At 52.6% G+C, this 25,617-nt stretch overlaps 1 protein-coding gene across 1 annotated transcript; it reads left to right on the top strand.

Annotated features, from left to right (window-relative positions):
- The first annotated feature begins 979 nt into the window (after nucleotides 1-979).
- FAM162B (family with sequence similarity 162 member B) lies at nucleotides 980-23,792 on the top strand. Its single transcript, XM_076053339.1, has 4 exons — nucleotides 980-1,534; nucleotides 4,415-4,523; nucleotides 18,332-18,440; nucleotides 22,386-23,792. Exons 1-4 carry the CDS (start codon nucleotides 1,333-1,335, stop codon nucleotides 22,491-22,493), a joined length of 528 nt encoding a protein of 175 aa, XP_075909454.1. The 5' UTR covers nucleotides 980-1,332; the 3' UTR covers nucleotides 22,494-23,792.
- Nucleotides 23,793-25,617: the final 1,825 nt, after the last annotated feature.

Raw genomic sequence — 25,617 nt, 5'->3', positions numbered from 1 at the left:
CACCCACCCAACACTCACCCACCCAACACCCACTCACCCAACACTCACCCACCCACCCAGCACTCACCCACCCAACACTAACCCACCCACCTAACACTCACCCACCCACCCAGCACTCACCCACCCACCCAGCACTCACCCACCCACCCAACACTCACCCACCCAACACTCACCAACCAACACTCACCCACCCACCCAGCACTCACCCACCCAACACTCACCCACCCATCCAACACTCACCCACCCACCCAGCACTCACCCACCCACCCAGCACTCACCCACCCACCCAGCACTCACCCACCCACCCAAGACTCACCCACCCACCCAGCACTCACTCACCCAGCACTCACTCACCCATCACTCACCCACCCACCCAGCACTCACCCACCCACCCAGCACTCACTCACCCAGCACTCACCCACCCACCCAACACTCACCCACCCAACCAGCACTCACCCACCCAGCACTAACCCACCCAGCACTCACCCACCCACCAAACACTCACCCACCCACCCAGCACTCACCCACCCACCCAACATTCACCCACCCACCCAGCACTCACCCACCCACCCAGCACTCACTCACCCAGCACTCACCCACCCTCCCAGCACTCACCCACCTACCCAACACTCACCCACCCACCCAACACTCACCCACCCAACACTCACTCACCCAGTACTCACCCACCCTCCCAGCACTCACCCACCTACCCAACACTCACCCACCCACCCAACACTCACCCACCCAACACTCACTCACCCAGCACTCACCCACCCTCCCAGCACTCACCCACCTACCCAACACTCACCCACCCACCCAACACTCACCCACCCAACACTCACTCACCCAGCACTCACCCACCCTCCCAGCACTCACCCACCTAACCAACACTCACCCACCCACCCAACACTCACCCACCCAGCACTCATCGACTGACACGGCCCCACCCACACGCCCCGCCTCCCAGGCCTCCTACAAACGTCTCCACCCGGCGCGCGTACCGACCCGACTGCACTGAGCGCTCTCTCGAGCACCACCACCACCAGCAGCAGCAGCAGCTGCAACAGTAGCACCACCAGCAGCAGCACCACCACCAGCACCACCGCTACCACCACCAGCAGCACCACCACCACCAGCAGCAGCAGCAGCAGCTGCACCAGTAGCACCACCACCAGCAGCACCACCACCAACAGCACCACCACCAGCAGCACCACCACCACCACAAGCAGCAACAGCTGCACCAGCAGCACCACCACCACCAGCAGCACCACCACCAGCAGCACCACCAGCAGCACCACCAGCACCACCACCAGCAGCACCACCACCACCACCATGCTGTCCCGCGTGCTATCGACGGTGGCTCGCAAGCGGCTTCAGGGGGAGTCGGCCCCCCTGGGGGTCCTCCCGGGCCCCTGGCCCGTGATACCTGGGCCAGCACTGATGATGAGTGGCGGTGAGGCAGCCAGGGGCATGGCCAGCAGCGACAGGCAAGGAGGAGGAGATGGTGGTGGAGGTGGAGACGATGATGTTAACGGTAAGGAGAAAGGAGACGTGCGCTCTGTCGCTCTGATCGATCTACGTGGCCCTTCTTCCAGGCTGTCTCGTCTCAATGTCCTCTGTCCTTAAATCTCCATCCCGAACCATTCTGTCGAATCTTTGCGCGTCATCATCGTCATCATCTTTGTCGTCATCATCATCAGCCACGCTCAATCGGCTGCTGGATGAAGGCATCACCCTCAAGTCGTCGCCACCTCTCACGATCCCATGATGCAACGATCCACCCGGTACTTGTGCCCCGCACAACAAGTAGATGTCAGCATCGCTCCGTCTCCTCCACCGTGGTGATACTCGCGGGCGCGTTGTCACTGCGTTGGCGAGATGTTAACTACCTCGCTTGGTATACAGGAGGTCGTGGGTTTGATCTCGACCCTGACACCTGCTGTATATTTGGAGTTTGCGTGTCTCTCTCTATCATCATCATCATCACGGTGGCTAGGAGAAGTTAACTCCCTCGCCCGGTATACAGGAGGTCGTGGGTTCGATCTCGACCCTGACGCCTGCTGCTGTATATTTGGAGTTTGCGTGTCTCTCTCTCTCTCCCCGTAGTCGCGCAGCGTTTTCTCCGAGTCCTCCAGATTTTCCCTCCACATTTATAATCATACATCACGCGTTTCGAGTATATGTCTGCAGCACGTTTCTACACGATGACAAGCCACTTCGTTGGGCTATCATTTGCGATAGCAAGGTCGCCTCTGAAAAAAACAGCCCCATGGCCCAGTGGTTCTTACCTGGTAGAATACAAATGGTAAACAGTATTAGTTATTATATGGTAAACAGTCATAGTCCTTGGCTGAGGTTCCGCCATTCCTCTCGACCCTCGGTCAGCATCCCTTGTAGCCTTGACGCGTATTGCCCAAGCTCTGCGGACCTGCGTATGTGTGTGTACTCTTGAACTTCTTTCGCACCGTACGTAGCCAACCGTGCTAATGAAGCCAGTGGTAATTACTGGTGTACTCAGATTATAAATGTTGTGGCTTGGCTCTCCAACACACCGGTGTGCTGTACTAGTGACGAATTGGCCACGTTCTGTTTACGTGACGACCCTTACTAGTTGGCTGTGTCGGGTGGTGGCGGGTTTAACGACACATTTATATATTTACGCGAGCTAACCCAACAAACCTCTATTATGGATAATATTGGTCGCGAAAGCATTCTACTAGGTGTTAAACAAAAAGCGGTTCTAAAGTATGCACAGAAAGCAGTTATCTAACTCACCAGTGTGTGCTGATGTAGCAATTGACGTGAATTGGCACGTTTTCTTTGGTTCTATTCGGTAAAGTCACGTAGGTAAAAAAATAAAACAACAAAAATCACGACGTTTCGGCCACAACACAAGTGGCCTTCATCAGGTGAAGGGACCGTGCTGTCATGAGGACAGCGTTGGAGTGAAAACAGCCAAGCCCAGGTCGCGTCCTTTAAGCTGTGTGGGAGGAAACAAAACGCTTTGACAAAGGAATTAGCATAAAAATGAGCACGATGTACGTAGGAGGTACATGATGGACCATGATGGACCAGGTGTGGGGGGGGGGGTTACATAATATTGGTGTGGAGAGAAATAAGCAGCTGTGAAAGTATGGGATACCACTACTTGAAAAAATATACTGTACCATTGAAAATTAGTTTAATGTTTGGTTTGATTTAGAACAGCTTTCCAACGATTGCTTAATTTGAAACCATCCTCTCGGTTGAAATTGTGTCTGTGTTTGTACATATGAATTGCCTCGTGGACAAATCTCTGATAAAAACCCGTGGGTTTGCAGAGAACCTTGGTATCGAAGAAAACTATATCGTGATCACCCACAGCGTTGTAACAGTGAGCAGCTACGGTAGAAAAATTCGTTCTGCCGTGTTTCAAATCTGATTTGTGCTCGCAAGCACAAATCAGATTTGAAACACGGCAGAAAGATGTTCTAAATCAAACCAAACATTAAACTAATTTTCAATGGTACAGTATATTTTTTTCAAGTAGTGGTACCCCAAACTTTCACAGCTGCTTATTTCTAGAATTGGCACGTTTTGTTTCACGTGACACAGCTTACCAATTGGCTGTGTCGGGTGGAGGTGAGTTTACGACACATTTAAATTTCCGCGACCTAACCCCCAAACAGACTTGATCGTGAACATGAAGTCAAGTGAAAGAGTGCCGGTAACAATATTTAACACCAGTGGCGACTTGTCTTCAAAGTTCGCACCGATTGTGCTCCCAGCCGCCGGACGTATCCCGTTCAATTGTTGCAAGGTTCCATTAACGAACGTACGCACGTGCGTGTGTGTATGCTGACCTTATTTCGCACCGTACGTAGCCAACCGTGCTAATCGGAGAAAGTGTCTTGCGAGAGTCGGAAGGGGGCTGGAGATAAAATTTGCTAAACGGGGTCCGTATAATTTGCGCGATTTGCATCACCGGCTGCACTCATATACATCGCGGGGGTGGTCACGAGAGCAGAGTGCACGATAGACGCATGCAGATCGTATCGGTACCCACTCTGTTTAGCGTTTAAAATTGGCTTAAAGTTTGTTTAACATTGGCTGCGTCATGCCCCCCCCACCCCAGCCATTTAAACACGGTCACGCTCCAGCAGTGTTTGTATTTGCAAGGGCCGAGGGCCACTGACGGCCCCTGGTGGCCTCTGGTGTGGCCACCCCGACAATACACAAATAGTAAAAACACCGCCCACCCCCCACCCCCATCATCATCATCGCGCTGCTGTTAAACCCCCTAATGGTTTCAAACGTGTGGCGGCATGCTCACACACTGGTGAAGTCTCATCGGCAGAAAGTGCCCTCCGCCCACGACCCCCGAGCCCCACTCACAGAGCACCCGTCCCGTGCGTCGTGTTGTCCGCGCCTGCAGGCAGGGCGGCGCAGAGGGTGCCCGGATACCATCCCAGTCTCGTGGACAGGAAGCTCCTTCTGTGGGCAGGGCGCTTCAAGCGAGAGGACGACATCCCAGAGGTGGTCTCGTGAGTCTCACACCTGCCGCGGCCGCGGACACCGCCCGCGAGCGGCCAGCGGTTGATCCGGAAATCGCGGGCCGAGCCGGAATTCGGGGTGAAGGCGGAATTCATGGGTAAGCCGGAATTCATGGGTAAGCCGGAATTCATGGGTAAGCCGGAATGCGGGGTTAAGGCAGAATTCATGGGTAAGCCGGAATTCATGGGTAAGCCGGATTCATGGGTAAGCCGGAATTCATGGGTAAGCCGGAATTCATGGGTAAGCCGGAATTCGGGGTCAAGGCGGAATTCATGGGTAAGCCGGAATTCATGGGTAAGCCGGAATTCGCGAGTAATCCGGAAATCATGATTAAGTTTCTGCCAGCCGCAACCATGCAACCATCTCGAGCGCCAAGCTCTTCTTTCCCAAATTATGATTATTATTTTGGCCGCTCACATCGACGTAGAACTGTCATCGTACATTGAGGATGTGGCCGAGTCCCAGGCGATCGCGTCAGTAGTAGTGGTGCATCATGGGACGCGATGACGCGTCGAATCGTCGTACCACGCTCCGTGGTTCTGTTCTCGGGGCGACTCTGGTCGCTCCCACACCGCTACAAAGTTAGGTTTTTGTTTTTTCTCCGCGTATTCACCTCCATGTTTCACATTGCCCATCACGACCCTTGGCACACCGCCCCCCCCACCCCCCCGAACGAACAAACGACGACCGACGGAGGACGTCTCCCAATGCACCGAAGGTTTCGAGGCCAGAGGAAAGTGGCCAACCACAGCGACGCACCAGAGCGGACGCGATGTGTGGGAGAGAGACGGAGTGGCGGGGGGGTTAATCCTGCGGGAAGCAGCTTGCATGTAGGATTGAGGCTCTGACATCCGCAAGAGCACTGAGTGTATGAACGCGGCATAAACACACCGAATTTCACCCTTCGCTACTCCTCTACGAACACGCGTCCTGTGTTTGGCTTCATTGCAGGATGTCTTGTATACACAGGAGAAAATGTCAACGTGTGCAACACGTTCGAAAATGAGCATTTATTTCACGCAAGCGGTGGAAATGCCACAGTCCTATGCTGGCGCTCGGTATATTTATCAGGGAAAACTACGCGAGCGATAGAGGGCGCTTAAAATAAGAAAACGCATTTTACGTGTCACCTTAGGGCACACGAGCAAGGGGTTGGAACATCTCCACGATGCCCCCCCGCCACCCCCTCCTGCCTCTCAACTGCATGAGAAGTAAATGTTGAGGACAATGTGTGGAAGAGAGGGGTCAACTTGGCACGTGTTTATTTTTCCACCGCTCTTCCACCTCGCGCTTTTCCTTTTGGAGCGATTTAACTTCACAAAGCGAGTTCATAAAACCGCGCAGGGCATTAACTCTGAGCCCCGCTATCTCCCTTCTCAACGACGACGACGACAAATCCGTGGACAAACGCAAAAAAGATTCCCCCCACCCCGTGTAGCCTTCACAGACTGTTGGGGCAAGTGTCGCTGGCGAGAGTGCGGACAGACCAGCACCACGCCCGGCCGCCTTTGTCTCCCCGGTGATCACGTTTAGACACCGGCGGTGACCAGGTACTCATTCATGGCTGAGTTGACCTAGAGGATGCCCAGTTACCGGTTTCACTGATTTTGACTAATAATGAAATTCGGGCAGCCGGGCCTCGTAGCGCAGGGCCCTAACCACTGCACCACCGCTCCCCTAGAAAGATAAAGATCCCCTGCATAGCCTTGATAGACTGTTGGGCGCTACGGTGGCTAGGAGATGTTAACTCCCTCGCCTGGTGTACAGGAGGTCGTGGTGTGTGCGTCTCTCTCATCATCATCACGGTGGCTAGAAGATGTTAACTACCTCGCCTGGTATACAGGAGGTCGTGGTGTGTGCATCTCTCTCATCATCATCACGGTGGCTAGAAGATGTTAACTACCTCGCCTGGTATACAGGAGGTCGTGGTGTGTGCGTCTCTCTCATCATCATTACGGTGGCTAGGAGATGTTAACTACCTCGCCTGGTATACAGGAGGTCGTGGTGTGTGCGTCTCTCTCATCATCATCACGGTGGCTAGGAGATGTTAACTACCTCGCCTGGTACACAGGAGGTCGTGGTGTGTGCGTCTCTCTCATCATCATCACGGTGGCTAGGAGATGTTAACTACCTCGCCTGGTGTACAGGAGGTCGTGGTGTGTGTGTCTCTCTCATCATCACCACGGTGGCTAGGAGATGTTAACTACCTCGCCTGGTATACAGGAGGTCGTGGTGTGTGTGTCTCTCTCATCATCATCATCACGGTGGCTAGGAGATGTTAACTACCTCGCCTGGTACACAGGAGGTCGTGGTGTGTGCGTCTCTCTCATCATCATCACGGTGGCTAGGAGATGTTAACTACCTCGCCTGGTGCACAGGAGGTCGTGGTGTGTGTCTTTCTCATCATCATCACGGTGGCTAGGAGATGTTATTCTCCCTCGCTTGGTATGCAAGAGGTCGTGGGTTCGATTCCCACCCTGACTCCTGCTGCTGTATATTTTGAGTTTGCGTGTCTCTCTCTCTCCCCGTGGTCGCGTGGATTTTTCTCCGGGTCCTCCGGGTTTTCCCTCCACATTTAGAATGAACATCACCACGCGTTTAGAGTTTTTGTCTGCTGCTAAACAGCTCCACACGATGATAGCCACCTCGCTGAGCTATCATTTGTGATAGCCAGCTCAGTGGGCCTTACCTGCTAAAAGAAAACGTAAACATAGTAAAACATCGTTTGTGGGGTAAGCGCTGTTAGCGAGTACATACAAACATACAAACATACAGACACACAAACACACAAACATACAGACACACAAACACACAAACACACATACACACAAACATACATACAGACACACAAACATACAGACACACAAACATACGGACACACAAACACACAAACATACAGACACACAAACATACGGACACACAAACACACAAACATACAGACACACACACAAACACACACACAGACACACAGACACACAAACATACAGACACACAAACACACACACAGACACACAAACACACAAACATACAGACACAAACATACAGACACACAAACATACACACAGACACACAAACATACAGACACACAACACACACAGACACACAAACACACAAACATACAGACACACAGACACACAAACACACAAACATACAGACACACAGACATACATACAGACACACAAACACACAAACATACAGACACACAGACACACAACACACACAGACACACAAACACGAAAACATACAGACATACATACAGACACACAGCACACACAGACACACAAACACACAAACATACAGACACACATACAGACACACAAACACACACACATACAGACACACAGACACACAAACACAAAAACATACAGACATACATACAGACACACAACACACACAGACACACAAACACAAAAACAGACACACACACAGACACACAAACATACAGACACACAGACACACAAACACACAAACACACAAACATACAGACACACAGACACACAAACACACAGACACACAAACACACAAACATACAGACATACATACAGACACACAAACACACAGACACACAAACACACAAACATACAGACACACAGACACACAAACACACAGACACACAAACACACAAACATACAGACATACATACAGACACACAAACACACAAACATACAGACACACAAACACACAAACATACAGACACACAACACACACAGACACACAAACACACAAACATACAGACACACGCGCGCACGCACGGGCAGGGCTAAGGAAAACAAACTCGTTGTAATTTTAGCCGCTACGTGCGTGCGTTCATGTCAAGTCCCAGAAGGAATTGTTTATTTGTAAATTTACAGCAGGAAATTTACAGCAGGGGCGGTGGGGGGCGGGGGGGGGGGTTGGGGAGCCGTCAGGCGTCTTGGGAGTGTTGTTTAAAGACAAATCGGGAGAATTGGGGGGCCGCGTTCGGGACCCCGCGTGTGCTGCACCCCACGCGCTGATGGCGCTACTCGGCCTCGCATCGACGTCGCGAGGCCTCCCACTGCCCCCCCCCCTTCTCACCGCCACCCCCACCGGGCGGGGGGGGGGGCTCCACGTCAAGCTGACCCGGGGGTCACGGTAGAGGTCGCGACAACGGCGGCGGGCGGCCGGTCGCGACCGCGCGCGAGAGTGTTGCTGGGAGTGTTGCTGGGAGTGTTGCTGAGAGTGTTGCTGGGAGTGATGCTGGGAGTGATGCTGGGAGTGTTGCTGGGAGTGATGCTGGGAGTGTTGCTGGGAGTGTTGCTGGGAGTGTTGCTGGGAGTGTTGTTGAGAGTGTTGCTGGGAGTGATGCTGGGAGTGTTGCTGGGAGTGTTGCTGGGAGTGATGCTGGGAGTGTTGCTGGGAGTGATGCTAGGAGTGTTGCTGGGAGTGTTGCTGGGAGTGATGCTAGGAGTGTTGCTGGGAGTGATGCTGGGAGTGTTGCTGGGAGTGATGCTAGGAGTGTTGCTGGGAGTGTTGCTGGGAGTGATGCTAGGAGTGTTGCTGGGAGTGATGCTGGGAGTGTTGCTGGGAGTGATGCTGGGAGTGTTGCTGGGAGTGATGCTGGGAGTGTTGCTGGGAGTGATGCTGGGAGTGTTGCTGGGAGTGTTGCTGGGAGTGTTGCTGAGAGTGTTGCTGGGAGTGATGCTGGGAGTGTTGCTGGGAGTGTTGCTGAGAGTGTTGCTGGGAGTGATGCTGGGAGTGTTGCTGGGAGTGTTGCTGGGAGTGATGCTGGGAGTGTTGCTGGGAGTGATGCTGGGAGTGTTGCTGGGAGTGTTGCTGGGAGTGATGCTGGGAGTGATGCTGGGAGTGTTGCTGGGAGTGTTGCTGGGAGTGTTGCTGGGAGTGATGCTGGGAGTGTTGCTGGGAGTGTTGCTGGGAGTGATGCTGGGAGTGTTGCTGGGAGTGATGCTGGGAGTGATGCTGGGAGTGTTGCTGGGAGTGTTGCTGGGATGTTGCTGGGAGTGATGCTGGGAGTGATGCTGGGAGTGTTGCTGAGAGTGTTGCTGGGAGTGATGCTGGGAGTGTTGCTGGGAGTGTTGCTGGGAGTGTTGCTGGGAGTGTTGCTGGGAGCGTTGCTGGGAGTGTTGCTGGGAGTGATGCTGGGAGTGTTGCTGGGAGTGATGCTGGGAGTGATGCTGGGAGTGTTGCTGAGAGTGTTGCTGGGAGTGATGCTGGGAGTGTTGCTGGGAGTGTTGCTGGGAGTGATGCTGGGAGTGTTGCTGGGAGTGATGCTGGGAGTGATGCTGGGAGTGTTGCTGAGAGTGTTGCTGGGAGTGATGCTGGGAGTGTTGCTGGGAGTGTTGCTGGGAGTGTTGCTAGGAGTGATGCTGGGAGTGTTGCTAGGAGTGTTGCTGGGAGTGTTGCTGGGAGTGATGCTGGGAGTGTTGCTGGGAGTGATGCTGGGAGTGATGCTGGGAGTGTTGCTGAGAGTGTTGCTGGGAGTGATGCTTGGAGTGTTGCTGGGAGTGTTGCTGGGAGTGTTGCTGGGAGTGATGCTGGGAGTGTTGCTGGGAGTGATGCTGGGAGTGTTGCTGGGAGTGATGCTGGGAGTGTTGCTGGGAGTGTTGCTGGGAGTGTTGCTGGTGCTGCGCTCTCTCTCCGAGTCTCCCCGAGAGTCTCACAAACAAGGACTGCAGCAGTTGAAGCGACATAAAAATCGCTGTCGTGGACCACTCCTCCCTCCCCTGCCACCGAGCGTGGGAGCGCAGCTTTATTTTTCTTAATTGCGAAACGTTTAAAAAAAAACTTACAATTTTTTTTTAAGCAGCGACACAGCTATGCATTGCCAATTTATCTCCTGCAGTGAGACCACCAACCCTCCCCCCCCCCCCCCTCTGGTCCTGATCACGGGAGAGGAGCGGAGTGGTTGCTCAGGAGGCCGCTCTGGGTTGTTGGGAGACCACGCGGGTTGGACCACGAAGGGCGTTTGTGAGTCTCGAGTCGTGGCAACGTGCACGTGGGGTTACGGGTGACCGGCACCTTGGGCAGCCAGGTTGATTGATGGTTCAGCAGCGCATCTTGATTCACTCCGGTCGCTCGCTCGCTCGCTCACTGGCGGTCAGTTAAACCGGTTAACAAACTGTTTACTCAGCAGCGTTTTTATCTTAGCAGGTAAGGCCCACTGAGCGATGTAGCTCTGTTTCAGAATGTAGCTCTGTTCCCATGAACGTCACCCATGGTCAGAGCGCGGTGTACCAGACGGACTGCTTCGTCTCGTCCACACTGCCTTCAAACACCCCCCCCCCCCCAATGTAGCCTGTAACAGACTGCTGGGGCGAGTGCTGTAAGCTAGCAGCACCTATGAAGGCCGGCACGGCACACGAGGGGGTGGGTGGCCAGCACCACGCCTCTCCCTCTCCGTATGCCGGGGACTGGGCCTCCCTCTGGCCCATGAGTCCCGGTGCAGTTGCACCGCCTGCGCACTGTGGAGAGAGTGGAGAGAGCTGGCGGGGGGTGGAGCTGTGGGGTCATGAGGTGGTGCTGTGGTGGCGATGGCGGTGAGCGGTGTTGTAGCGGTTAGCGCGCTGCGCTACGGACGTGCCGAGTTAGATCTGAACCGGTCGTGGGCCTCCCCTAGGTCGACTCAACCTCCAAATGAGTACCTGGTGCGGTGTGTTAACGTCGCTACGCAGGAGACAAAGGCGGCTGGGCGTGGTTCCTGCCTCCCACTCGTGTGAAGTTCAGGCCTTCATTGGTGCCACTCGCGACAAGTGCTTGCCCACAAAGTCGATGAATGTTTACGTGGCTCAGCTGTTCTATGTTTGCGAGTGCCTGTACGTGCATGTGTGTGTGTGTGTTTTTGATCTTCGTTGACGAACCGAGTTCAGTTTCCGCTCAAGACCCTACAAATAACGCTTGGCGAAAATTTGAAACGGCCCTGGGGCTCCCCTAGGTGGACTCGGCCACAAAATGAGAAACCGGTGCTGTGTGTAAACATCGCCACTGGGGAGACAAAGGCGGCCTGGCTTGGTGCTGGCCACCCACCCACTCGTGTGCCACGGTGCCGGCCTTCATAGGTGCTGCTACTCGCTAACAGCACTTGCCCCTACACGTCTGTTGCAGGCTATACGGTGGGGGAGGTGGGGGGTAGGTGGATTGGGGGGGGGGGCTTTGTGTCGTTGATGCGGGTCTGAGAAGACTCCCGCCCGTGTCGACTAATCTCGCGCCTGGGGCCGCCCGAGCCGCCACACATCCACGCGTCCGTCTCGCGTCAAAATCCGATCAGCGCCAGACGCATCCCGCACCCGGCCCCAGCCACCAGCCGAGGTTTTTCCCTTTGAGCGAATGAACTCGCACAGATCCCACGCTCGCATTGGGGGGCACGGCCGTAGGAGAGGAACGGTGGAGGAAGCGGCGATGAGAGTCTCTGCAACCTTCCGCCGCCCTCTTATATTAATTATATATATAAAATTAATATATATAATTAATATTTTTAATTCTTAGAGTGTAAATATATTCACCCAGGAAAGCCACACTCACTCCTTGGACGTTTTCAAGAGGGTCGTGCAATGGCCACTAACTCACTCTCACCGTGCAGACAGAGGGAGATCACACAAACTCCACTCACTCACTCTCACCGTGCAGACAGAGGGAGATCACACAAACTCCACTCACTCACTCTCACCGTGTAGACAGAGGGAGATCACACAAACCCCACTCACTCACTCTCACTGTGCAGACAGAGGCAGATCACACAAACTCCATTCACTCTCTCTCACTGTGCAGGCAAAGGGAGATCACACAAACTCCAATCACTCACTCTCACTGTGCAGACAGAGGGAGATCACACAAACTCCACTCACTCACTCTCACTGTGCAGAGGGAGATCACACAAACTCCACTCACTCACCCTCACTGTGCAGACAGAGGGAGATCACACAAACTCCAATCACTCACTCTCACTGTGCAGACAGAGGGAGATCACACAAACTCCACTCACTCACTCTCACTGTGCAGAGGGAGATCACACAAACTCCACTCACTCACTGTGCAGACAGAGGGAGATCACAGAAACTCCACTCTCTCACTCTCACTGTGCAGACAGAGGGAGATCACACAAACTCCACTCACTCACTCTCACTGTGCAGACAGAGTGAGATCACACAAACTCCACTCACTCTCTCTCACTGTGCAGACAGAGTGAGATCACACAAACTCCACTCACTCTCTCTCACTGTGCAGGCAGAGGGAGATCACACAAACTCCACTCACTCTCTCTCACTGTGCAGAGGGAGATCACACAAACTCCACTCACTCACTGTGCAGACAGAGGGAGATCACAGAAACTCCACTCTCTCACTCTCACTGTGCAGACAGAGGGAGATCACACAAACTCCACTCACTCACTCTCACTGTGCAGACAGAGTGAGATCACACAAACTCCACTCACTCTCTCTCACTGTGCAGACAGAGTGAGATCACACAAACTCCACTCACTCTCTCTCACTGTGCAGGCAGAGGGAGATCACACAAACTCCACTCACTCTCTCTCACTGTGCAGACAGAGGGAGATCACACAAACTCCACTCACTCTCACCGTGCAGACAGAGTGAGATCACACAAAGTCCACTCACTCTCACCGTGCAGACAGAGGGAGATCACACAAACTCCACTCACTCACTCTCACTGTGCAGGCAGAGGGAGATCACACAAACTCCACTCACTCACTCTCACCGTGCAGACAGAGTGAGATCACACAAACCCCACTCACTCTCACCGTGCAGACAGAGGGAGATCACACAAACCCCACTCACTCTCTCTCACTGTGCATACAGAGGGAGATCACACAAACTCCATTCACTCTCTCTCACCGTGCAGGCAGAGGGAGATCACACAAACTCCACTCACTCACTCTCACTGTGCAGACAGAGGGAGATCACACAAACTCCACTCACTCTCTCTCACTGTGCAGAGGGAGATCACACAAACTCCACTCACTCACTCTCACTGTGCATACAGAGGGAGATCACACAAACTCCACTCACTCACTCTCACTGTGCAGACAGAGGGAGATCACACAAACTCCACTCACTCTCACTGTGCAGACAGAGGGAGATCACACAACTCCACTCACTCACTCTCACCGTGCAGATAGAGGGAGAACACAAACTACATTCACTCACCATGCAGACAGAGTGAGATCACACAAACTCCACTCACTCACTCTCACTGTGCAGACAGAGGGAGATCACACAAACTCCACTCACTCTCACCGTGCAGACAGAGGCAGATCACACAAACTCCACTCACTCACTCTCACTGTGCATACAGAGGGAGATCACACAAACTCCACTCACTCTCACTGTGCAGACATAGGGAGATCACACAAACTCCACTCACTCTCACCGTGCATACAGAGGGAGATCACACAAACTCCACTCACTCACTCTCACCGTGCAGACAGAGGGAGATCACACAAACTCCACTCACTCTCACTGTGCAGGCAGAGGGAGATCACACAAACTCCACTCACTCACTCTCACTGTGCAGACAGAGGGAGATCACACAAACTCCATTCACTCTCACTGTGCAGACAGAGGGAGATCACACAAACTCCACTCACTCTCTCTCACCGTGCAGACAGAGGGAGATCACACAAACTCCACTCACTCACTCTCACCGTGCAGACAGAGGGAGATCACACAAACTCCAATCACTCACTCTCACTGTGCAGACAGAGGGAGATCACACACACTCCACTCACTCTCACTGCGCAGACAGAGGGAGATCACACAAACTCCACTCACTCACTCTCACTGTGCAGACAGAGGGAGATCACACAAACTCCACTCACTCACTCTCACTGTGCAGACAGAGGGAGATCACACAAACTCCACTCACTCACTCTCACTGTGCAGACAGAGGGAGATCACACAAACTCCACTCACTCTCACCGTGCAGACAGAGTGAGATCACACAAACTCCACTCACTCACTCTCACTGTGCATACAGAGGGAGATCACACAAACTCCACTCACTCTCTCTCACTGTGCAGACAGAGGGAGATTACACAAACTCCACTCACTCTCTCTCACTGTGCAGACAGAGGGAGATCACACAAACTCCACTCACTCACTCTCACTGTGCAGAGGGAGATCACACAAACTCCACTCACTCACTCTCACCGTGCAGACAGAGGGAGATCACACAAACTCCACTCACTCTCACTGTGCAGACAGAGAGAGATCACACAAACTCCACTCACTCTCTCTCACCGTGCAGACAGAGGGAGATCACACAAACTCCACTCACTCACTCTCACCGTGCAGACAGAGGGAGATCACACAAACTCCACTCACTCACTCTCACTGTGCAGACAGAGGGAGATCACACAAACTCCACTCACTCTCACCGTGCAGACAGAGGCAGATTACACAAACTCCACTCACTCACTCTCACTGTGCAGACAGAGGGAGATCACACAAACTCCACTCACTCTCACTGTGCAGGCAGAGTGAGATCACACAAACTCCACTCACTCTCTCTCACCGTGCAGACAGAGGGAGATCACACAAACTCCACTCACTCTCTCTCACTGTGCAGACAGAGGGAGATCACACAAACTCCACTCACTCTCTCTCACTGTGCAGACAGAGGGAGATCACACAAACTCCACTCACTCTCACTGTGCAGACAGGGGGAGATCACACAAACTCCACTCACTCTCACCGTGCAGACAGAGGGAGATCACACAAACTCCACTCACTCACTCTCACCGTGCAGACAGAGGGAGATCACACAAACTCCACTCACTCACTCTCACCGTGCAGACAGAGGGAGATCACACAAACTCCACTCACTCACTCTCACTGTGCAGACAGAGGGAGATCACACAAACTCCACTCACTCACTCTCACTGTGCAGAGGGAGATCACACAAACTCCACTCACTCACTCTCACCGTGCAGACAGAGGGAGATCACACAAACTCCACTCACTCTCACTGTGCAGACAGAGAGAGACCACACAAACTCCACTCACTCTCTCTCACCGTGCAGACAGAGGGAGATCACACAAACTCCACTCACTCACTCTCACCGTGCAGACAGAGGGAGATCACACAAACTCCACTCACTCACTCTCACTGTGCAGACAGAGGGAGATCACACAAACTCCACTCACTCTCACCGTGCAGACAGAGGCAGATTACACAAACTCCACTCACTCACTCTCACTGTGCAGACAGAGGGAGATCACACAAACTCCACTCACTCTCACTGTGCAGGCAGAGTGAGATCACACAAACTCCACTCACTCTCTCTCACCGTGCAGACAGAGGGAGATCACACAAACTCCACTCACTCTCTCTCACTGTGCAGACAGAGGGAGATCACACAAACTCCACTCACTCTCACTGTGCAGACAGGGGGAGATCACACAAACTCCACTCACTCTCACCGTGCAGACAGAGGGAGATCACACAAACTCCACTCACTCACTCTCACCGTGCAGACAGAGGGAGATCACACAACTCCACTCACTCACTCTCACCGTGCAGACAGAGGGAGAACACAAACTCCACTCACTCACCATGCAGACAGAGGGAGATCACACAAACTCCACTCACTCTCACTGTGCAGGCAGAGGGAGATCACACAAACGCCAATCACTCACTCTCACCGTGCAGACAGAGGGAGAACACACAAACTCCACTCACTCACTCTCACTGTGCAGACAGAGGGAGAACACAAACTACATTCACTCACTCTCACTGTGCATACAGAGGGAGATCACACAAACTCCACTCACTCACTCTCACTGTGCAGACAGAGGGAGATCACACCTGCTGGTATAAACATACAATTTGGTCAGATCTAAACAAGGCGTCGTGAAGTAAAATATATATCTTCTTTGGTTCTTTCGGTAAAGTCACGTAGAATGAGAATAAAATAATAAATTGATAAAATAAAATAACATAACACAATAATATTCCAACGACGTTTCGGCCACAACACAAGCGGCCTTCATCAGGTGAAGGGACGAGACTGTCTGGTAGGACAGCGCTGGAGTGAAAGAGCCACGTTCAGATCACGACCTTTAAGCTGTGTGAGAGGAAACAAAGCGCCCTGACAAAGCAATTAGCACATAATTTAGCATTGAAATGGCTGAATGATTAGCTTGTGACTGGTCACAGAAATAGCTATGTTAAAAGTTAAAGCATACACATCCGCAGAGGCACCCCTTGACAAAGGAATTAGCATAGAATTTAGCATTGAAATAGCTGAGTGATTAGCTTGTAACTGGTCACAGAAATAGCTACGTTAAAGTCAGAGCATACACATTCACTGAGGCACTTAGTACAAATCAAACAGGAGAATTTAGCATTGAAATAACTTGGCGAATTTAGCATTGAAATATAACTGAGTGATTAGCTAGTGGCTGGTCACAGAAATGACTATGTTGAAGTCAAGGCCTACACATCTGAGCTATTCACAGTACTATATAGTGAACCAATAAAAAAAAAACTAAAATATAAATTACCTTAATGTTATCAATAAACTCTATATTCTCCAATCAGCTAAGCTACCAACAATAAGTCGTTATATATCACAATGCTATATGGCGAAAAAATGGGTGGATTCTTACCCTCAACTTTAGCACCACGGATAGCTACGGGCCCCGTTCAGACGGACGAGTTCATCCATGGTCGGAACAGAGGAGGGGGAGAGAGACAGCTGCGAGGCGCTATTATACTCCATGTTGTAAACCATACCATTAACCGTGGTGTGAGAGGTATGCTAAATTCTCCTGTTTGATTTGTACTAAGTGCCTCAGTGAATGTGTATGCTCTGACTTTAACTTAGCTATTTCTGTGACAAGTTACAAGCTAATCACTCAGCTATTTCAATGCTAAATTCTATGCTAATTCCTTTGTCAAGGGGTGCCTCTGCGGATGTGTATGCTTTAACTTTTAACATAGCTATTTCTGTGACCAGTCACAAGCTAATCATTCAGCCATTTCAATGCTAAATTATATGCTAATTCCTTTGTCAAGGCGCTTTGTTTCCTCTCACACAGCTTAAAGGTCGTGATCTGAACGTGGCTCTTTCACTCCAGCGCTGTCCTACCAGACAGTCTCGTCCCTTCACCTGATGAAGGCCGCTTGTGTTGTGGCCGAAACGTTGTGAGAATATTATTGTGTTATGTTATTTTATTTTATCAATTTATTATTTTATTCTCATTCTACGTGACTTTACCGAAAGAACCAAAGAAGATGAATCATTGCAGTCACGAAAGCTTTAAATCGAAAAATACATATATTAAGATCGCTGCTGAGATCCGGTGATGCGCTGATAGGCAATTGTCAGCCCGCTGCTTTGTAAAATGAACTCGCGACCCTAAAGGGGAGAGCGGCGCTCACGAGGAATCTTGCTGGGGGGGTGGTGGTGGGGGGGGGGGGGGGGGTTGTTGCGTTGAGATGTTCGGGCCGGTGCCATTGAAGCAGCGTTTGGCTCGTGGGAGGAAACCACGCGGCACGCAGGATGGGGAGGGGACACACACACTCTCAGAGTCGATCGAGTCCGATCGACATTCTCCAAATGCCACCTCAGAGCCCGGCGGGATTTTGGAGATTAAACATTCAAGCGATCCTCCATCCCTCGCTTTAGAACCACCGTGACGCTTTGAGGTTTCGTTTGGCGACTGTCCACTATTCCCCCCGTTCCTCGTTCCCCCCATTCTCCTCGTTTCCCCGTTCCTCGTTCTCCCCGTTCCCCCGTTCCTCATTCCCCCCGTTCCTCGTTCCCCGTCCTTAAATCGACGCGCCATCTCGCCTGCCCCAGGTACGAGATGGTGAACGTGGCAAAGAACAAGGTCCGCGTGAAGGTCTGCTACTTCATGATGCTGCTCACGATCATCGGATGCTTCGTCATGATCGCCTCCGGCAAGCAGGTGACCCTTCCGTGCGTCCTGCTATCGCGACATGGGTGGGGGTGTGGGGGGATGTGGGGGTGTGTGGGGAGAAGGTCATTCCAGGGGATTCAGTTCGCCCTCTGAGGTATCATCGGGGTCGTTCTGTAGATGTATATGCCACTGGTTCTTCACGTTCTGCAGATGCCACTGGTTCTTCATGTTCTGCAGATGTAGATGCCACTGGTTCTTCACGTTCTGCAGACGTAGATGCCACTGGTTCTTCACGTTCTGTAGATGTAGATGCCACTGGTTATTCATGTTCTGTAGATGTAGATGCCACTGGTTATTCACGTTCTGCCGATGTCGATGCCACTGGTTCCTCAGTTCTGTAGATGTAGATGCCACTGGTTCTTCACGTTCTGCAGATGCCACTGTTTTTTATGTTCTGTAGATGTAGATACCACTGGTTCTTCACGTTCTGCAGATGTAGATGCCACTGGTTCTTCACGTTCTGCAGATGTTGATGCCACTGGTTCTTCATGTTCTGTAGATGTAGATGCCACTGGTTCTTCACGTTCTGCAGATGCCACTGGTTCTTCATGTTCTGCAGATGTAAATGCCACTGGTTCTTCACGTTCTGCAGATGTAGATGCCACTGGTTCTTCGCGTTCTGCAGATGTAGATGCCACTGGTTCTTCACGTTCTGTAGATGCCACTGGTTCTTCACATTCTGCAGATGCCACTGGTTCTTCATGTTCTGTAGATGCCACTCGTTCTTCACGTTCTGCAGATGCCACTGGTTCTTCATGTTCTGTGTAGATGCCACTGGTTCTTCACATTCTGCAGATGTAGATGCCACTGGTTCTTCACGTTCTGCAGATGCCACTGGTTCTTCACGTTCTGTAGATGCCACTGGTTCTTCATGTTCTGCAGATGTAGATGCCACTGGTTCTTTACGTTTTGCAGATATAGAAGCCACTGGTTCTTCACGTTCTGCAGATGTAGATGCCACTGGTTCTTCACGTTCTGCCGATGTAGATGCCACTGGTTCTTCACGTCCTGCAGATGTAGATGCCACTGGTTCTTCACGTCCTGCAGATGTAGATGCCACTGGTTCTTCACGTTCTACAGACGTAGATGCCACCACCGCCATCTATTGCGCGGCGGTTGAACTTACGACTCTTGGTTCGAACAGGCAACCTGGACATACGGACAGGTTTGTTCGTATCTCTGAATGTTCGTAAGTCGAGTGTTCGTAAGTAGACGAGTCCCTGTACTGGATGTGGTGTGCCGCGTGTGGACATATTTTCACTGACGCAGAAACACCCGGCTTAAAATGATCGATTAAGCCCTGAATTCGAATAACGCTTGAGAGCTCGGCCAATCATCGGTGAGATCCGTGGCAAGACCCGCGAGCGAGCTGCTCAGTCACTGTCCACCACCACCACCACCACCAGAGAAGAAGGAGCTCCCAGCAAGCGGAGTGAAAGACGTCGGACATCGTCGCGCCCACCAAACACGCGAAGAACTCCCCTGGAAAAGGAGAGCGATCGGAGAGCTGCCACAGCAAAGGAGTAGCCGGCGGCGGCAGCGGCGAAATTCGACAGCGGTGGCAGAGAATCGCGTTTTTTAGTCGCGGGTGGAACAAAACAAGCAGAAGACAAATATCCACCCATGTAGCCTTAACAGACTGTTGGTGCAAGTGCTGTTAGCGGCACACGAGGGGGTGGTTGGCCAGCACCACGCCAGCACCACTCCCCAGCGGTGAGTCGACCTAGAGGAGGCCCAGGACCGATTTCAGATAATCGTCACTGATGTTGGCCGTGAGCGGTGCGCTAACTGCCGCACCACCGCTCCCCTCGCACACACACACACACAAAACACACCCCGGGGCCTGTGTTTGAACCCAGGTTGTCAGTGATTCCTGTGCTCCGGGACACACACAAAGCACCCTTACGAGCCCCACCAGCCTCTCGTAGAGAATTTGTTTTTGTTCAACTTCAGGAAATGCTTCGGACAATGCGAGATTTCATCATCACACGATGTTTCGGCTTGCTGCGGGAGCAGCGGGAAGCAGCAGCGCTGCGTGTCCCTCCCCTTTGCGGGGGCGGGCGGGTGGGGGCAGAGCGGGGGAGGGGGCGTGGGGGGCAGAGCGGAGGAGGGGACGGTGGGGCAGAGCGGAGGAGGGGGGCAGGGGGATCAGAGTGGGGGGTGGGGGCGTGGAGGGTCAGAGTGGAGGAGGGGGGCGGGGGGGTCAGAGCGGGGGAGGGGCGGGGGGGGCAGAGCGGGGGAAGGGGGCAGGGGGGTCAGAGCGGGAGAGGGGGCGGTAGGAGGTGGGTGGGGGGGGCAGAGGGGGGCGGGGGGGGTCATTACCTCCCGTGACCACCAGTCCCTTCACACTCACAGCTGACTCCCGTCATTACCTCCCGTGGCCACCAGTCCCTTCACACTCACAGCTGACTCCCGTCATTACCTCCCGTGACCATCAGTCCCTTCACACTCACAGCTGACTCCCCTGTCATTACCTCCCGTGAACACCAGTCCCTTCACACTCACAACTGACTCCCCTGTCATTACCTCCCGTGGCCACCAGTCCCTTCACACTCACAGCTGACTCCCATCATTACCTCCCGTGACCACCAGTCCCTTCACACTCACAACTGACTCCCCTGTCATTACCTCCCGTGGCCACCAGTCCCTTCACACTCAGAGCTGACTCCCGTCATTACCTCCCGTGGCCACCAGTCCCTTCACACTCACAGCTGACTCCCGTCATTACCTCCCGTGGCCACTAGTCCCTTCGCACTCACAGCTGACTCCCCTGTCATTACCTCCCGTGACCACCAGTCCCTTCACACTCACAGCTGACTCCCGTCATTACCTCCCGTGACCACCAGTCCCTTCACACTCACAACTGACTCCCCTGTCATTACCTCCCGTGGCCACCAGTCCCTTCACACTCACAGCTGACTCCCGTCATTACCTCCCGTGGCCACTAGTCCCTTCGCATTCACAGCTGACTCCCGTCATTACCTCCCGTGACCACCAGTCCCTTCACACTCACAGCTGACTCCCGTCATTACCTCCCATGACCACCAGTCCCTTCACACTCACAGCTGACTCCCCTGTCATTGCCTCCCGTGGCCACCAGTCCCTTCACACTCACAGCTGACTCCCGTCATTACCTCCCGTGGCCACCAGTCCCTTCGCACTCACAGCTGACTCCCCTGTCATTACCTCCCGTGGCCACCAGTCCCTTCGCACTCAGAGCTGACTCCCGTCATTACCTCCCGTGGCCACTAGTCCCCTCACACCACATGCAGGCTCTATCGTTATAACATCTGTATAATTGGATTTCGTTGCCTACATGATGCTAATGCTAAACTGTTTTTGTACAGCGTCTTCAGAAAGAAACCAAAGAGTAAGCAAATTGTATTTAGACGCAATATAAATTCACGTTATATATATATTTTTTTAACGGTGCAGGCTTTTGCGATCGATGTTTAGGATTCTATCGTTGATTTTCGTTGGGGTCAGATCGCGGCGTGAGTGAAATACCGACGTGTCACATGTACGGCCTCCTCCACCCGGCACAGCTGAATAAATAAATTTGGCCTCTGCTCTAAATTTCCACACGATTAAGCTATCATTTGTTGCCAGGTCGCTTCTGAAAAATAAGCTAATATGCTCAGTGGGGCCTTTACCTGGTACAAAATAGAAATATTTCAGTTATTTTTGTAAAGTGATTTGCTTACCTTTTTTTTATACTTTTCATTCCTATCATGTTCTTATTTTGTTTGTCCGACTGGAAAACTGTGAAAAAATAGAGACTCAAATCTCATCGGATTCCTTCAGTATGCGTAATAGAATATGATTCTAATATTGTGCGTGTTACAAATTGCATCATCATTATTATTAAGATTGTTGTTGTTGTTGTTACTCAACGTGAACCTCCTGCCGCCCGCATGACGACCCCACCCCCAGGCGGCGCAGCGCAACGAGTCCCTGACCGTGATGAACCTGGCCAAGAAGGCTGAGCGGCACGCGGAGGCTCAGCGCGAGAAGGACGCCATCACTGGCAAGAGCGACTGAGCAACCCCCGGGGGGCCGGGCGACCCCTGGGCCGGGCGACCCCGGGGCCGGGCGATCCCGGGGCCTAGCGACCCCGGGGCCTAGCGACCCCGGGGCCTAGCAACCCCGGGGCCTGTCGTCCAGCGGTGCTCTCTCCATTGTTTGTTCGCGGAATTAGCGGCGGAAAAACGTCTCATCGGGCGGTGCTTTTCTGTTTTTAGTCGAGGGCGACCACGAGCGGCGGACAGCACTGTGACACGACAGAACTTTGACACAACAGAACTGCGACGCGACAGAATGAACCGTGGTGCAATACAACTCACGACTGTGGTCTCAATGAAGACGCGGGTCAGGATAACGTCGTCGCGTTCGCAGAGACAGCAGCGCACCGCAAAAGACCAAAAACACGGCGAATAAACAAATGACATGGCGGTGGTGGTGGTGATGCTTCTGCTGCTGCGCAATTAACAACGAAATCTCAGCGATAGAATTACTGCTGTAGTCGCGGTGTGTCTCGTTAATGGCAAGGTCGTGGCCAAACGTCATTGGCTGTGGACATTGCTGTTTGTATATCTGCCCAGCGGTCTCACTGCGGGACATGTACACCCTCTTTCCCTTCCTCTGCACACCTCAAACGGTGACACAGTGGCCCAATTTTCCACTGGCACATCTGAGCCGAGCCAGCACGGGGGCCCTCACAGGCCGGCTGTTTTTTTTTCTACTGGGCTAATTGCCAAGCCAAGTCAGAACCAAGACCGTGAAACTGTCAGGGGACATCTGCATCTGGCTCGGGGCCAAGCAGGGCCAGGAGAGCGATCAATCATTCCATGCGTTGCGCGAGTCTGTCTGCAATCCACTCACTGCGAGTGACGTCAGCCGTACGGCTCTGGTTCTGCCGTGGAAAATTCGCAGTGGCGCGTCATGAGTCGTGCTTGGCTGGCTCGGCACAGCCTAAGCGTGGCTCGGTTGTACGGCGAAAAAAAAAAAGAGGCATCAGTTTAAATTTGTTTTTGTTTGTTCCCCCGGCCTTTGTGTAACCAATTCAAGAAGCTTGTCACCTCTCACCCACTGTCCTCACTCAAGCCGCTGCCTGCTGCCAATTTGCGTTACTGGTTTTAGTGCCTCTGGCTGAGCGGCATGAATAAATAATGCGAGGGTCCAATGAGAAGCAATATCTTGTTTACAAGGGTGGACGCAAGGATGTGAAAAGTGCATTGCGGTCCTTGAAGTGCCTGTTGGTCGCGGGGTATCTTACCTGCTCGCCTGCCCGGGGCAGTCAACACATAAATGTGCGCGTGAATAAAATACAAATGAAATGTACTGCATCATTTGTTATCCTTCGCTCCTGATTTCATTCGAATCGTTCACCCGGCGTCGCGTATCGAGACGAAGAGCCGTCGGATCTTTCGCCGTGTTACAGAATGGCTCACGGAAGTGGATGTCACGGAGCCACCTCCGAGCACGCTTCACGTTATTATATCTGGTCACACAATGTCGCACCTGCTGTCCCTGCGACGAGATTGTAGCCACATTCAGGGCACAAACAAATTTAATGTGATGGATGTTTGTCTGTGTCGTTATTGGTAACCGGGCTGAGACCATAAACTCACTGCACACGAGAACCCAGTTTGACCCACAGGCGGTTGCCCGAATTCGAACCCAGCCTCTCGGCGGTGCCAGTTCAGCGCTCCGACCTGTGACCTGCAAGGCACCCGATCCCCTCCTTGGACGTGGATGCTCATTAGAGAATGGGGAAACCTCAACGCCGATTCACACAGTTGGGACAATGAAACAAAGCCTCGCTCTGGTATGGATTGCTATTCGCAGCCCTCCCGACGTGTTTCCACGTTGCGTCACGCAGAGTGAAACGTCAGGATGTTGTGCCGAATGACACCTAAAAAAAAAAACCCGAGAAACACACCAGAGCTACGCCCAGGAGCAACCGCGAAAAACCTGGGGTGAACATTCCGTGCTCGAACCGCTGCGAGGTGGCAATTGGGTCAAACGAGAGCGTCACACGAGCGGAGTGGCCAAGAGCACTGGAACTGGGTGGGTAGCAGAAACACAAGCTCTGGGAGCCGTTCGGGAAGCGTGGGGGACAAAAAAAGACACCCACCGGCTGTTTTTGGTAAAAATGTAAAGGGATTTTTTTCAAGGCACAACTTTCAAAGCACTCAAATCGAGAATGACACGAGTTGAAGTAAAACAAAATTAAGCAAAATCCCTTTCGCTCTGCGCTTAACCATTCCGTGAAGCCAGGCGACCAACAGCGACTCGCGCTTAAAGCTGCTGCCTGAAATGCAGATTTCTAAAAAAATATTTTTACCAGGCAAGGCGCCACTGAGCTATACGGCTCTTTTTCAGAGCGACCTGGCGATCGCCAAAGATAGCTCAACGAAGTGGCTTGTCACGTGGAAATTTATAACAGCAAAATACTCTAAACGTGTGATGTTGATTCTAAATTTTGGAGGGAAATACCGGAGGACCCGGAGAAAAATCCACGTGACCACGGGGAGAACATGCAAACTCCAAATATACAACAGGCGTCAGGGTCGGGATTAAACCCACGACCTCCTGCATGTCAGGCGAGGGAGATAACATCTTGCCACCGTGTCGTCCCCACTCGGACACGGGAGCAAAATGGGGATGCAGGTAAAAGCGCAGCTCTGCAATTGCCTGCTCACGCCACTGCTGGCAGACGGGGCCTCTCTCCGCTCGAGGGACCTCTGGACAGCTCCTTTAAGAGAGGGTATTTGGCCTACTTCCATATTGGCCAACATATCTTGGAAGAGGGAAGTATCCACAATTTGACCCCAGCACAGGTGACCTGCCTGCCGATCAGATTAACCGACGCTGTACGCATTTAATGGTGCGGGGCGGACAAAGGTGTGAGGATTTAACTCGTCCCCATTGCCACAACTGCCGCACGAGGAGATGGAGTGGAAGTCGGCAGTCCCCAAGGGAGTTAAATTCCATCGTCCTCACCATCACACCACGGCAGTGTCCACACTAGCAGACCCCCCCTCCCGTCGATTTCAATAATAAGTGTCAATTTAATGATAAGTGTCAATTTAAGGACACGGCTAATGGCAATTTCAATGATACATTGTCAGAGCGTGTTTGTTTACATGTTCACCACAAGCAC

Source organism: Petromyzon marinus, chromosome 60 (assembly GCF_048934315.1).
Source record: "Petromyzon marinus isolate PM22_M1 ecotype Great Lakes invasive population chromosome 60, UKy_Petmar_22M1.pri1.0, whole genome shotgun sequence".
NCBI classification, from domain to species: Eukaryota; Metazoa; Chordata; class Hyperoartia; order Petromyzontiformes; family Petromyzontidae; genus Petromyzon; species Petromyzon marinus.
The sequence above is the reverse complement of the archived record's forward strand: the minus strand, read 5'-3'. Positions and strand labels throughout refer to the sequence as shown.

Coding starts and splice junctions, on each gene's coding strand:
- FAM162B (XM_076053339.1), top strand. CDS start 1,333: ATGCTGTCCCGCGTGCTATCGACGGTGGCTCGCAAGCGGCTTCAGGGG. Junction 1,535..4,414: donor TGGAGACGATGATGTTAACG/GTAAGGAGAAAG, acceptor CCGCGCCTGCAG/GCAGGGCGGCGCAGAGGGTG. Junction 18,441..22,385: donor TGATCGCCTCCGGCAAGCAG/GTGACCCTTCCG, acceptor CCCCACCCCCAG/GCGGCGCAGCGCAACGAGTC.